Source organism: Chanos chanos, chromosome 5 (assembly GCF_902362185.1).
Source record: "Chanos chanos chromosome 5, fChaCha1.1, whole genome shotgun sequence".
Lineage (NCBI taxonomy): Eukaryota > Metazoa > Chordata > Actinopteri > Gonorynchiformes > Chanidae > Chanos > Chanos chanos.
This window is the reverse complement of record NC_044499.1, coordinates 53340423-53353272: the sequence shown is the minus strand read 5'-3', so window position 1 is coordinate 53353272 and position 12850 is coordinate 53340423. Positions and strand designations below refer to the sequence as shown.

Here is a 12850-nt window from a genome sequence, read left to right as displayed (position 1 = left end):
TTCAACCCATGCTACAAAAAATGGCAGTTAATAACTTTAATTTTTGGTTTGTTGGATGTATGTTATGTGAACTATTTTTGTTAAAAAACAAAACAAAACTGTAGCTGTCTCTCTCCCTGTTGGCAATGTTGCCGTGTTTATTGTAGGTGAAACCAGACTCCGTATTCTTTTGTCGTGACCAAATCTTAAACATCAGTTCCTGTTTTCATAACGTGGAGCTGGTCAGTGTGACGGTAAAGAACCATCCGTAGGTTTTGAGTAGCTTAACAGTTCTATTAAAGTTCACTTTTTGATAAGGTGTGGTTTTCTTGGGTGATATTAACAAGAATACATAACCAGTGTTTTCAGAGATATTTGCACCACGACATTCTCAGCCGTGTACACCTGGAACTCCTCTGAAGCGACAGTATTTTCTTTTTTTTTGACTGAAGCTCAGATCCTTTGAGTGAAACTGAAATCTTTGTAAAATTGGCGGGTTCCCTTTGGAATGGGAAGGATTGCGCGTGTAAAGGACCTGATGCGTTCGCACCAGCTGTTGGGCGCGGAAGGGGAGGAGAACAGAGTCGCCTGCCCAAAAGAACCTGTCCGCAGCGCTCGCGCCTGGAAAGGGATTGCTGCTCCCATCTATTTACAAGCAGGTGGTGTGAAGACTACGGCCGCGAGACGGATGAATTAATATTTGGTGCGTAATTTCAGTTATTTTAGTTACGATAAACAACTTTCTTTGAAGTTTTTGGAAATGTGTAGTTCGATGGGCGATGGTTGACCCCTAGGAGAAGTGAGTTATAAGCCTTTTTAAATGAGCGTGTACACATAAACAAAGTTTAGTCCTGTTTAATATTAAGCCTAACCACTTCATTTTAGCCTTTGATTATTGTTGGTTATTAGATCGGAAAACGAACCTGTGTCGGAGTTCCGCTGTAACTCAAACTGTCACATCAAAACAAACAAAAGCAGTCTCTTGCACTCGGATCAATGTCAGTGTCGTGACGGTACTCGTACGGAAACTGGGAGACCGCTGCAAGTGCGTTTTTGCAGTATGTTTTTCACAGCGATCGGTCATTGCCTGTATTGTGTAAGGGCCGTATCAAAAACTAAGAGGTTATTCATTTGTTGACGTAAGACCTAAATGTTATTGAATCTGTACCTTGCGTCAAAGCGCCATTTTAAACGACATTTAAACAGATCTTTTAGAGGTCTAAATGTTGCTTGTTGCGTGGAATAGCTGTAAAAAGGGTCAGGGTCCTTTTGATACATTGAATGAACTTGAGGCAATTGACGGCCTGACCAGTTTCAGCCTAGCAACAAGCAGAAAGTCGATTCAAGTGAATAGTTGAACTGTGAGGACTAGCAGTGTGTTTTAGTCTCATTTTGTGTTAAAGGAGCAATAGGCACATGCTTTCATGTCCATCACTCTTTGGGCTTTTGAGTGCACTGCGCCGGTAGTCCAGGAGAAGTGTCTCGTGTGCGAGAGCGAGAGAGGAAAAACCGTCGGATTTCCCTGAAACAGGGCACGCAACGGGCAAAACTGGAAACTACGGTGTGGATTTTACGAGCTGCAGAAAAACCCTATCCTTCTGATGGCTATGTGTACTCACTCACAAAACGGAATCGGAGCTAATATTCACAATGAGTGTTAGTAATGTGAGTGAACAGATGAATCTCTTCAGTGGTGGTTTGCTGTTTGTACTCATTGTTTCCACTGCAGTAGTCTAATGGGAGAATGTGTGTGGAGTATTGTTGTGGGCTCTGGTTCACAGTTCTGTGTGTGTTTGTTAACTCAGGTAAGTGATGACTGAAAGTCTGAGGTTGTTTCAAAATGCCTCTCCCTGCTAATTATGTCATGTTCAGGCAAATTCTGACAAGTCGCGTATTCAGAGGAGCAGACAAGTAGGAGTTAACGGGACAGATGATTTTCTCATTCCCTCTCCCTGTCTCGTTATTTTTATTAAACAACTGCAGCACACAACCATGCAGCCACGTTACACCTGATTTACCAGACCGACACACTTAGACAGTCCTCAGTCATTGGCTAGAATTTTTAAAGGAATGTTTTAACCTTACAGCGTAACACACCTGCGGGAAAAGTCACTGACCACACAGATGATAAAGTGTGTGTTTTTAGGAGGAGGAATGCAGTCAGCAGGTAAACTATGTCTCTTGTCCTGCATCCTGTGTCAGACCTCTGATCTAGGAGAGGAGTAGCTAGTGCACAAGCATGCACAGCTCAGCATACCACACAAACACACACACACACACACACACACACACACAGAGTCAGCTGCCCCAAGCCGTGTAAAACCACAGAAGACAAACATGGATTTGCTCTGACTTTAACCTCAGACCAAAATAGTTCTGTGCTGTTGTAACTTAATATCAATATGCATTGTGATGTGTGTAGTATCTGTGGAAAAAACACTTGAACAATGACACTCGGTGTTTTTGATTAGCACTGGTTATGCCGGCCCATCCTTTCAGTGCCCAGCCAGCTCAGGATGTCATCGTTTAAGTAAAAGGAGGGAGAGAGGAGGTTAAGTAAAAGGAGGGAGAGAGGAGGTTAAGTAAAAGGAGGGAGAGAGGAGGTTAAGTAAAGGGAGGGAGAGAGGAGGTTAAGTAAAAGGAGGGAGAGAGGAGGTTAAGTAAAGGGAGGGAGAGAGGAGGTTAAGTAAAGGGAGGGAGAGAGGAGGTTAGGTAAGGAGGGTGAGAGGAGGTAAAGTAAAGGGAGGGTGAGAGGAGGTTAAGTAAAGGGAGGGTGAGAGGAGGTTAAGTAAAGGGAGGGTGAGAGGAGGTTAAGTAAAGGGAGGGAGAGAGGAGGTTAAGTAAAAGGAGGGAGAGAGGAGGTTAAGTAAAAGGAGGGAGAGAGGAGGTTAAGTAAAGGGAGGGAGAGAGGAGGTTAAGTAAAAGGAGGGAGAGAGGAGGTTAAGTAAAAGGAGGGAGAGAGGAGGTTAAGTAAAGGGAGGGTGAGAGGAGGTTAAGTAAAGGGAGGGAGAGAGGAGGTTAGGTAAGGAAAGAGAGAGGAGGTTAGGTAAGGAGGGTGAGAGGAGGTAAAGTAAAGGGAGGGTGAGAGGAGGTTAAGTAAAGGGAGGGAGAGAGGAGGTTAAGTAAAAGGAGGGAGAGAGGAGGTTAAGTAAAAGGAGGGAGAGAGGAGGTTAAGTAAAAGGAGGGAGAGAGGAGGTTAGGTAAGGAGGGTGAGAGGAGGTAAAGTAAAGGGAGGGAGAGAGGAGGTTAGGTAAGGAGGGAGAGAGGAGGTTAAGTAAAGTGAGGGAGCGAGGAGGTTAGGTAAGGAGGGAGAGAGGAGGTTAAGTAAAGGGAGGGAGCGAGGAGGTTAGGTAAAAGGAGGGAGAGAGGTTAGGTTAGGAGGGAGAGAGGAAGTTAAGTAAAAGGAGGGAGAGAGGAGGTTAGGTAAGGAGGGAGAGAGGAGGTTAAGGGAGGGAGCGAGGAGGTTAGGTAAAAGGAGGGAGAGAGGTTAGGTTAGGAGGGAGAGAGGAGGTTAAGTAAAGGGAGGGAGAGAGGAGTTTAGGTAAGGAGGGAGAGAGGGGGTTGTGAATTCCAGCATCTGTTGATTTCCAGTCCCTGATGTCAGGCCACACTAGCAGACTATTATTACATAGGTTTACCTGAGTAAAGAGAGGGTGGATGTATCTGAGAGAAGAGACGAATGAAGGTCTCTCCTCTTCTCCCTGCCCTGCTGCTCCCATCCACGCTCTGCCCATGTCTCTGTGTGTTGGTGCATGGTTGTGGACAGGCGTGTGCGTGTGTGTGTGTGTGTGTGTGTTGGTGGATGGTTGTGGACAGGCGTGTGTGTGTGTGTTTATGCATGGTTGTAGACAGGGGCGTGTGTGTGTGTTGGTGGATGGTTGTGGACAGGCGTGTGTGTGTGTGTTGATGCATGGTTGTAGACAGGCGCGTGCGAGTGTGTGTGTGTGTGTTGGTGGATGGCTGTAGACAGACGCGTGCGCGTGTGTGTGTTGATGCATGGTTGTAGACAGGCGTGTGTGTGTGTGTGTGTTGGTGGATGGTTGTGGACAGGCGCGTGTGTGTGTGTGTTGGTGCATGGTTGTGGACAGGCGTGTGTGTGTGTGTGTATATGTATGTGTGTGTTGGTGGATGGCTGTAGACAGGCGCGTGTGTGTGTGTTGGTGGATGGTTGTAGACAGGCGCGTGGGTGTGTTTGTGTGTGTGTTGGTGGATGGCTGTGGACAGGCGCGTGGGTGTGTGTGTGTGTGTGTTGGTGGATGGCTGTAGACAGGCGCGCGCGTGTGTGTGTGTGTGTTGGTGGATGGTTGTAGACAGGCGCGTGGGGGTGTGTGTGTGTGTGTTGGTGGATGGCTGTGGACAGGCGCGCGTGCGTGTGTGTGTGTGTGTGTGTGTGTGTGTGTGTGTTGGTGGATGGCTGTAGACAGGCGCGCGCGTGTGCGTGTGTGTGTGTGTGTGTGTGTGTGTGTGTTGGTGGATGGTTGTAGACAGGCGCGTGTGTGTGTGTGTGTGTGTTGGTGGATGGCTGTGGACAGGCGTGTGTGTGTGTGTGTTGGTGGATGGTTGTAGACAGGCGCGCGCGTGGGTGTGTGTGTGTGTTGGTGGATGGCTGTGGACAGGCGTGTGTGTGTGTGTGTTGGTGGATGGTTGTAGACAGGCGCGCGCGTGGGTGTGTGTGTGTGTGTTGGTGGATGGCTGTGGACAGGCGTGTGTGTGTGTGTGTGTGTGTTAGACTGGTGAAGGTGTTCTGACAGAGAGAGGTGTTTGCAGAGATTCCAGATGTTTATCAGGATCCGTTACCACATTACCACTACCGCCTGTTTCCTCATGTTTACCCTCGGGCCAGAAATGGGCCCCTCTTATCAGCCAGTGGAGAACATCAAATTCCAGTCCAAAGCCACGGCACTCTGCTTCCCAGTCTGTCTGTACAGTATGTCTTTCCAGTCTGCACAGATACTGTGTTATTGCAGAGCTGATATCACATTTCAGATTCTTTATGGAACAATGCATGTCTTTGCTCTCACACAAAGAATGGTTAGGTGCTATGGTTAAGTCACAGAGTTCTCTGTGGGTGACCGTGGAAACCAAACTGGAAGCCTGACAGTGACAGAGTGTGTTTGGAGGATCTTGTAACTTCATAAATCCTAAAATCTGAGATAACATTTCTCCCAATATGTTCCCTTTAACGTCTTGAACAGGACGTCAGACATAACACACGCCAGCGTGCAGCCCTGGGGTTGCTGTTATCTGACCTGTTGTCTTGTAGAAAACTACAACAAACGCAGGCAGCGTGCTGTCACTGGGCACTGCGTCCGGGTGTAGCTTCAGTTTTCAAACAAGCAGTAATAGACCGAGAACTAGATTTAGACACAGTGAAGGTTACAGGGGGGCCTGAGAAGTGTTGTGTGTTTGGTTTTGTCCCTCATTATAATACAAATCATCATAAATCTCCCATCATGAATATTCACATTTGGATTAACCCATGCATTCTTTCTGTGGGATGTTAAACATTGGTCTGGGATCTTGGTCAGTGATTTACTTCATAAGGACCTTGGTACTGAGCAAGAGTCACTCCTCTTCTGTGGTTTGTTGTGATAGTAGAAGAACTGGAGTGAAAGTCCATGACCTGACACAGCCCAGAGCTCTGATTTGACAGGAGGTGTGTGTCAACATGCTCTTAATTTAATTCAGGGTTGACCTCTGACCTCTCACTGTATGGCAGGAGTCAGCAGGGGGTGTGGAGCCTCTCAGGGCGACTGCAGCCTGACATGAGAGGCATATTGCTGTGCCTCCTCCTTCAGTTCACTGAGAGTCAGCCTCACACACACACACACACACATACACACTGAGAGTCAGGCTCAGGTCTTCTCCGATCCTACGCGAGAATGGCTTTGTCTCTGTTATCTCCCTGCCCCCCTTTTCATCTGCACCCCAACTCTGTTTGTGTGTGTTGCTCTCCCAGAAGGCAACCCTCTGTCCTGACCTGAGATCAGTCTCACTGAAGCATCACAATTTGGTCATCGTTGGTCAGAGGCCCAGTGGGCTGTTCTGTGCCTGAAATAGCCGTATGACAACCCCTCTGTTAAATGTTTCTCTTGTTAAAATAGCCATGGGCAGAAATTTCATTTCACTATGGGGGAGGGGGGAGGGGGGGGGAGCAATAAACAGAAAAAATTCTCAAGAGCAGTTCCTGAGGGGGACACAGAGGATGGCACCAGAACTACTGTTGTACTGTTGACTGTCTGTCCGCTTTCCTTTTGGCTGGCTGACCAAACACACACACAGCATGCAGGGTATTTACAGCAGTAGGAGAGAAGCAACACCCATTAACTGATCTAAAGCTAATAAAGCTAAAGCTTAATCAGATTTAGTTTAACTGAAGAAGCAGATCTCTTCTTATGATCTCTTCATAATGTTTTACTGTCAATGTGTAAACTGCGAGATAACGGAGCGAACAAGATGTAGTCTGGTTGCAAATGTAAATGTCTGTTATTCTGCTTAGTGGTAGAGGTACCAGAAACATGTTTGAGGCATCCGCTGTTTTACATGAACATTAGCAAAGTAGCTGCTTACTCGGTCAGCCACAGCTGTGAATTTCCAAAATGTAGTATGGCTAGGGAAGACTCATTAATATTCATAAATGAAGCGCTACTTGATTGGCCGATGCAGTGTTCCCGCTCTGACACATGTTGATTGTCCACTGTGTAAGACTCAAAAAATCAATCACTCACTCACTCTCGCTCGTGACTGACTTCTTAAGACATGGTTTTTCATAAAGTGGTCACCCCAAACACTGAGGAGATAGCACTGTTTGACAAAATTTTTTGTCAAGTTTCTGGCAAATATGACACCACTGAATTGTCTTGCTCTCTCTAAAGAAAACAAAACAGAAAATGATCTCTTGATCTGAAACTTTACAATATTAATGCTAACTTTAACATCGCTAGCGGTTCACAGAAATAATGCATAGTCAACGTGCACATACTTCTTGAAGCACTTTAGGATGTCTGTTGTCAGATCTCCTGTGGAGTGAATTCAGTGATGACAGCAGTTTAAGGTTGCCATGGTTTTGAAAGGCTTTTATACGCTCACGCGACACGTCAGATCAGGAGCATTGTATCTGCCAATCAGGTAGCGCTTCTTTTATGAATATTAATGAGTCTTTCCCCTGCCACACTACATTTTGGAACTTTGCTACCGGGCTACTGTGTGTGGGATCAGGGATAGCAGGCAGTGGACCAAACCACTGTGGGGCAGAGGGGGGACAGAATCGTTCGAAACTTGAAAACACATTATTTTGCATCTATAATTTGCGCAAGTGCTGTCAGTACGTATTATTATAGTGTTTAAATTTACATGGTTAGGTTTACAATGATATATTGAGGGGAGCCCTCGGGAAGGGGGGGACATATCTCCCCCCACCCCCCCCGGGATTTCCACTTATGAAAATAGCCCCATCTTTAACACCTATCTCTGCTCACCTTCATTTCAGCAGGACACTCATGTCCAAATTTACTGAAACAATTTCTCCTGCTCCCCATCACACAATAGTTTCTAAGTCGTTCCCTGTTCCTGGCGAAATGTTCTCAAAGCCTTTGTCTGAGTGGCTGTAAGAATCCCCCTGCTCCTTCCTGCACGCTGCCTCTGTGCCCCTTAAAAAGTCCGACTGTCTCAGTTCCACTCAGACTGATTCCTGTGTGATTGTCATTTCAGATTCTCCACAATGAATGCTGTCGTCCAGCCCTGCCTCCTCCTCACCCTCCTACTGACTCAAGGTAAAGACAAAACCCCAGTCATTCACCTGTTTTAATAAACAAAAACCATCACAGAACCCTGGTCCTTCACCTGTTTTAATAAACAGAAACCATCACAGAACCCTGGTCCTTCACCTGTTTTAATAAATAAAAACCATCACAGAACCCTGGTCCTTCACCTGTTTTAATAAACAGAAACCATCACAGAACCCTGGTCCTTCACCTGTTTTAATAAACAGAAACCATCACAGAACCCTGGTATTTCACCTGTTTTAATAAATAAAAACCATTACAGAACCCTGGTATTTCACCTGTTTTAATAAATAAAAACCATTACAAAACCCTGGTCATTCACCTGTTCTTATAAATAGAAACCATTACAGGACCCTGGTCATTCACCTGTTTTAAGGCTTTAAGTACACAATACAGACAGATCATTTTAAGCATTTCACACAGAACAAACCTCTTACTGTGGGCTTAGGGCATTAGTTTGATACAAAGAAGAGAAATGTCATGCTCCGTGTGTGTTGGGAGATGAGGTGAATTGTATGTACTAGCACTGCCTGCCTTAAGACAGTGGGTCATTTCAGCACCTTAACGTGCAGAATGTCTCGTCATACATTATTTTCCGTTATCCATACAGAAGTGCTCAACTGCAGCCGGAGGAAGTTCTGCCTGATTTTTATTGGATAAGCACAACAGCACACAGACTGGTTTTAGTTGTGTGTTGTTCTGTAAAACCAGTATTTGTTATTTCAGTCATCTTTCTGTCCTTTTTAACAAGATCTTAAGCTTCAGTAAAACAAACACCACACTGCAGACCGTACGAATCAACCCTGATCGAATCAACCCCGGTCTAATCAACCCCAGTCTAATCAACCCCAGTCTAATCAAACCCCAGTCTAATCCACCCCAGTCTAATCAAACCCCAGTCTAATCAAACCCCAGTCTAATCAAACCCCAGTCTAATCAAACCCCAGTCTAATCCACCCCAGTCTAATAAAACCCCAGTCTAATCAACCCCAGTCTAATCAAACCCCAGTCTAATCAACCCCAGTCTAATCAAACCCCAGTCTAATCAAACCCCAGTCTAATCAACCCCAGTCTAATCAAACCCCAGTCTAATCAACCCCAGTCTAATCAACCCCCAGTCTAATAAAACCCCAGTCTAATAAAACCCCAGTCTAATCCACCCCAGTCTAATAAAACCCCAGTCTAATCAACCCCCAGTCTAATAAAACCCCAGTCTAATCCACCCCAGTCTAATAAAACCCCAGTCTAATCCACCCCAGTCTAATCAACCCCAGTCTAATCAAACCCCAGTCTAATCAAGCCCCAGTCTAATCAACCCCAGTCTAATCAACCCCAGTCTAATAAAACCCCAGTCTAATCCACCCCAGTCTAATCAAACCCCAGTCTAATCAACCCCAGTCTAATCAACCCCCAGTCTAATAAAACCCCAGTCTAATCCACCCCAGTCTAATCCACCCCAGTCTAATAAAACCCCAGTCTAATCAACCCCCAGTCTAATCAACCCCCAGTCTAATCAAACCCCAGTCTAATCAAACCCCAGTCTAATCAACCCCAGTCTAATCAACCCCAGTCTAATCAAACCCCAGTCTAATCAACCCCCAGTCTAATCAAACCCCAGTCTAATCAACCCCAGTCTAATCAACCCCAGTCTAATCCACCCCAGTCTAATAAAACCCCAGTCTAATCAACCCCGGTCTAATAAAACCCCAGTCTAATCAACCCCAGTCTAATCAACCCCAGTCTAATCAAACCCCAGTCTAATCAACCCCAGTCTAATAAAACCCCAGTCTAATCAAACCCCAGTCTAATAAAACCCCAGTCTAATCAAACCCCAGTCTAATAAAACCCCAGTCTAATCAAACCCCAGTCTAATCAACCCCAGTCTAATAAAACCCCCAGTCTAATAAAACCCCAGTCTAATCAACCCCAGTCTAATCCACCCCAGTCTAATAAAACCCCGGTCTAATCAACCCCGGTCTAATAAAACCCCGGTCTAATCAACCCCAGTCTAATCAACCCCAGTCTAATCAAACCCCAGTCTAATCAACCCCAGTCTAATAAAACCCCCAGTCTAATAAAACCCCAGTCTAATCAAACCCCAGTCTAATCAACCCCAGTCTAATCAAACCCCAGTCTAATAAAACCCCAGTCTAATCAAACCCCAGTCTAATAAAACCCCAGTCTAATCAAACCCCAGTCTAATCAACCCCAGTCTAATAAAACCTCCAGTCTAATAAAACCCCAGTCTAATCAACCCCAGTCTAATCCACCCCAGTCTAATAAAACCCCAGTCTAATCAACGCCAGTCTAATAAAACCCCAGTCTAATCAACCCCATTCTAATCAACCCCATTCTAATCAAACCCCAGTCTAATCAACCCCAGTCTAATCAACCCCCAGTCTAATCAACCCCAGTCTAATCAAACCCCAGTCTAATCAAACCCCAGTCTAATCAAACCCCAGTCTAATCAACCCCCGGTCTAATCAACCCCAGTCTAATAAAAACCCAGTCTAATCAACCCCAGTCTAATAAAACCCCAGTCTAATCAAACCCCAGTCTAATCAACCCCAGTCTAATAAAACCCCAGTCTAATCAACCCCAGTCTAATCAACCCCAGTCTAATCAAACCCCAGTCTAATCAAGCCCCAGTCTAATCAAGCCCCAGTCTAATCAACCCCAGTCTAATAAAACCCAGTCTAATAAAACCCCAGTCTAATAAAACCCCAGTCTAATCAACCCCAGTCTAATCCACCCCAGTCTAATCAACCCCAGTCTAATCAACCCAAGCACCACACTACAGATCCCAGCATGCCGTTCTCACTAATCAAAGCCTGGATAATCAAACCAAACACCACACAGCAGACTGCAGTGCACTTCTCTCTTTAATCACACCCAGAATAATCAAACCAAACACCACAGTGCTATCTTCTCATCCACTAATCACCTCTCTGACAATTATCAATGAAAATATCAAGTGTTTCAATGCTGAAGTACAGATGAAATCAGTAACCAGACAACGAAAGTGTACGATTCCCTCTCTGAGAACTTCACAGGCTTTGTGTTAACAGACACGCAGAACCCAAGCGAAGACAACAGAGCCTCTGTTCCGGTGTTTTCCCGCTGTGCTCAGGCATTGGACACATGTTGTGAATCTGAACAGAGGCCAGTTAGTCATACCTCTGTGGCAGCTTCCATTACTGTGAGGAAATTTCAAGCCCTGTCTCAACACGCGTCTCCCTTATTGGACCTTTGAGCTCTCCTTTTCCCTCACATTAGCAATATCATCGTTAAACTCCACGCTGATGTAGTTTATCTGGTTGTCTAAAGTTTAGTTTAACTGTAGTTTAACGACAGTGTCTGTGGGAATCTGAGGGAAAACAGGGCTGACACTCTCAGTGGAGAGAAGAGACAGGTGGAAGCTGGTGAATGTTGTCACAGTGTTGTCTTAACGTTGTCTCAGTGTTACTTCAGCATTGTCTCATTGTTGTCAGTTTTGTCAGAGGGTTGTGTTAGGGTTGTCAGAATGTAACCTCTGTTGTCTTTCTCTTTGATGTCTGGCATTTTCTGTATGTTTTCTGTGTGGATGTGATGATCATGCTTTTCTCCTATGGGAGATGGATATTTTAATGACTGATATTTTAATGACTGATATTTTAATGACAGATGTTTTAATGACGGATATTTTAATGACGGATATTTTAATGACGGATATTTTAATGATTGATTTTTTGATTGGTATGTTTGCTCTTTTTTTCTGTTTTTGCTTCTGTTTCGCCGCCGTGTATCACTACACCTCACATTCAAATCAGTTTTAAAAGCCTTTTTGAAACACTTTTCTCATAAACTGAATTAAAATTTCAGAGACTTTCCCCTGCCCTCATATTGTCCCTGTAAGAACAGTTACACTGTGGGAGTTTCTCTGCAGGTTCTGGAATTTTCTCTGAGTGAGACTTTTCACCATGGAGACGTGATTTGAGTGGCGCTCCTCAGTGGACTGTCCATAGGGAGAGTGAATAGCACTCCTCTGTGTTAGCAGGCTGTGTTAGCAGGCTGTGTCAGGAGGCTGTGTTAGCAGGCTATGTCAGGAGGCTGTGTCAGAAGGCTGTGTTAGCAGGCTGTGGGTAGCAAGCTGTGTCAGGAAGCTGTGTTAGCAGGCTGTGTGAGGAGGCTGTGTTAGCAGGCTGTGGGTGGAGGCTGTGTCAGCAGGCTATGTCAGGAGGCTGTGTCAGGAGGCTGTGTGAGGAGGCTGTGTTAGCAGGCTGTGGTAGCAGGCTGTGGTAGCAGGCTGTGTTAGCAGGCTGTGTGAGGAGGCTGTGTTAGCAGGCTGTGGTAGCAGGCTGTGTCAGGGGCTGTGTTAGCAGGCTGTGTGAGGAGGCTGTGTGAGGAGGCTGTGTTAGCAGGCTGTGTCAGGAGGCTGTGTTAGCAGGCTGTGTCAGGAGGCTGTGTTAGCAGGCTGTGTGAGGAGGCTGTGGTAGCAGGCTGTGTGAGGAGGCTGTGTCAGGAGGCTGTGTTAGCAGGCTGTGTCAGGAGGCTGTGTCAGGAGGCTGTGGTAGCAGGCTGTGTTAGCAGGCTGTGTGAGGAGGCTGTGTCAGGAGGCTGTGGTAGCAGGCTGTGTCAGGAGGCTGTGTTAGCAAGCTGTGTCAGGAGGCTGTGTCAGGAGGCTGTGTTAGCAGGCTGTGGTAGCTGCCTGTGAGAACGTGCTCTCCAGCCTTCACAGGGCCTCAGGCAGGCAGTCAATCGGCCATTGTGTTTCAGCACACACTGCACCTCGCTGAGTCCTGCTCGCTCAAGCGAGAAACACGGCCCTTTGGACTAGTGCAGCGCTCTGTCCTCCCCCCTGCCCCGTGGGCGGTGCTGGAATGCCAGCTCCTTCTAAATTATCCCGTCTGAAGGGTGTTTAACGCCAGGCGTCGAATGCACGTAGCTAAGAGTTTACGATGCATGGCCCCCAGGGACGGGTCTGCCCGGTCACAGCCCTCTACAGGAAGGCCTGTCGTTTAACACGTACTCCATCAGCAAGTCCTGACCAATCCTCTAATTACCACACCAGCTAAGGATGGGATTGGCTGATTGATCATGTGTTCTGT

The 12850-nt window shown here is 46.2% G+C and overlaps 1 protein-coding gene across 1 annotated transcript in view; it reads left to right on the top strand.

Moving 5' to 3' along the window:
• The first annotated feature begins 487 nt into the window (after window positions 1–487).
• Window positions 488–12850, top strand: part of vwa2 (von Willebrand factor A domain containing 2) — a 32788-nt gene continuing 20425 nt past the window's right edge. The window contains exons 1-2 of the mRNA XM_030775176.1: window positions 488–638; window positions 12200–12442. Of these exons, the coding sequence (XP_030631036.1) occupies window positions 488–638; window positions 12200–12442 (394 nt within the window). The remainder of the gene's footprint in view (window positions 639–12199; window positions 12443–12850) is intronic.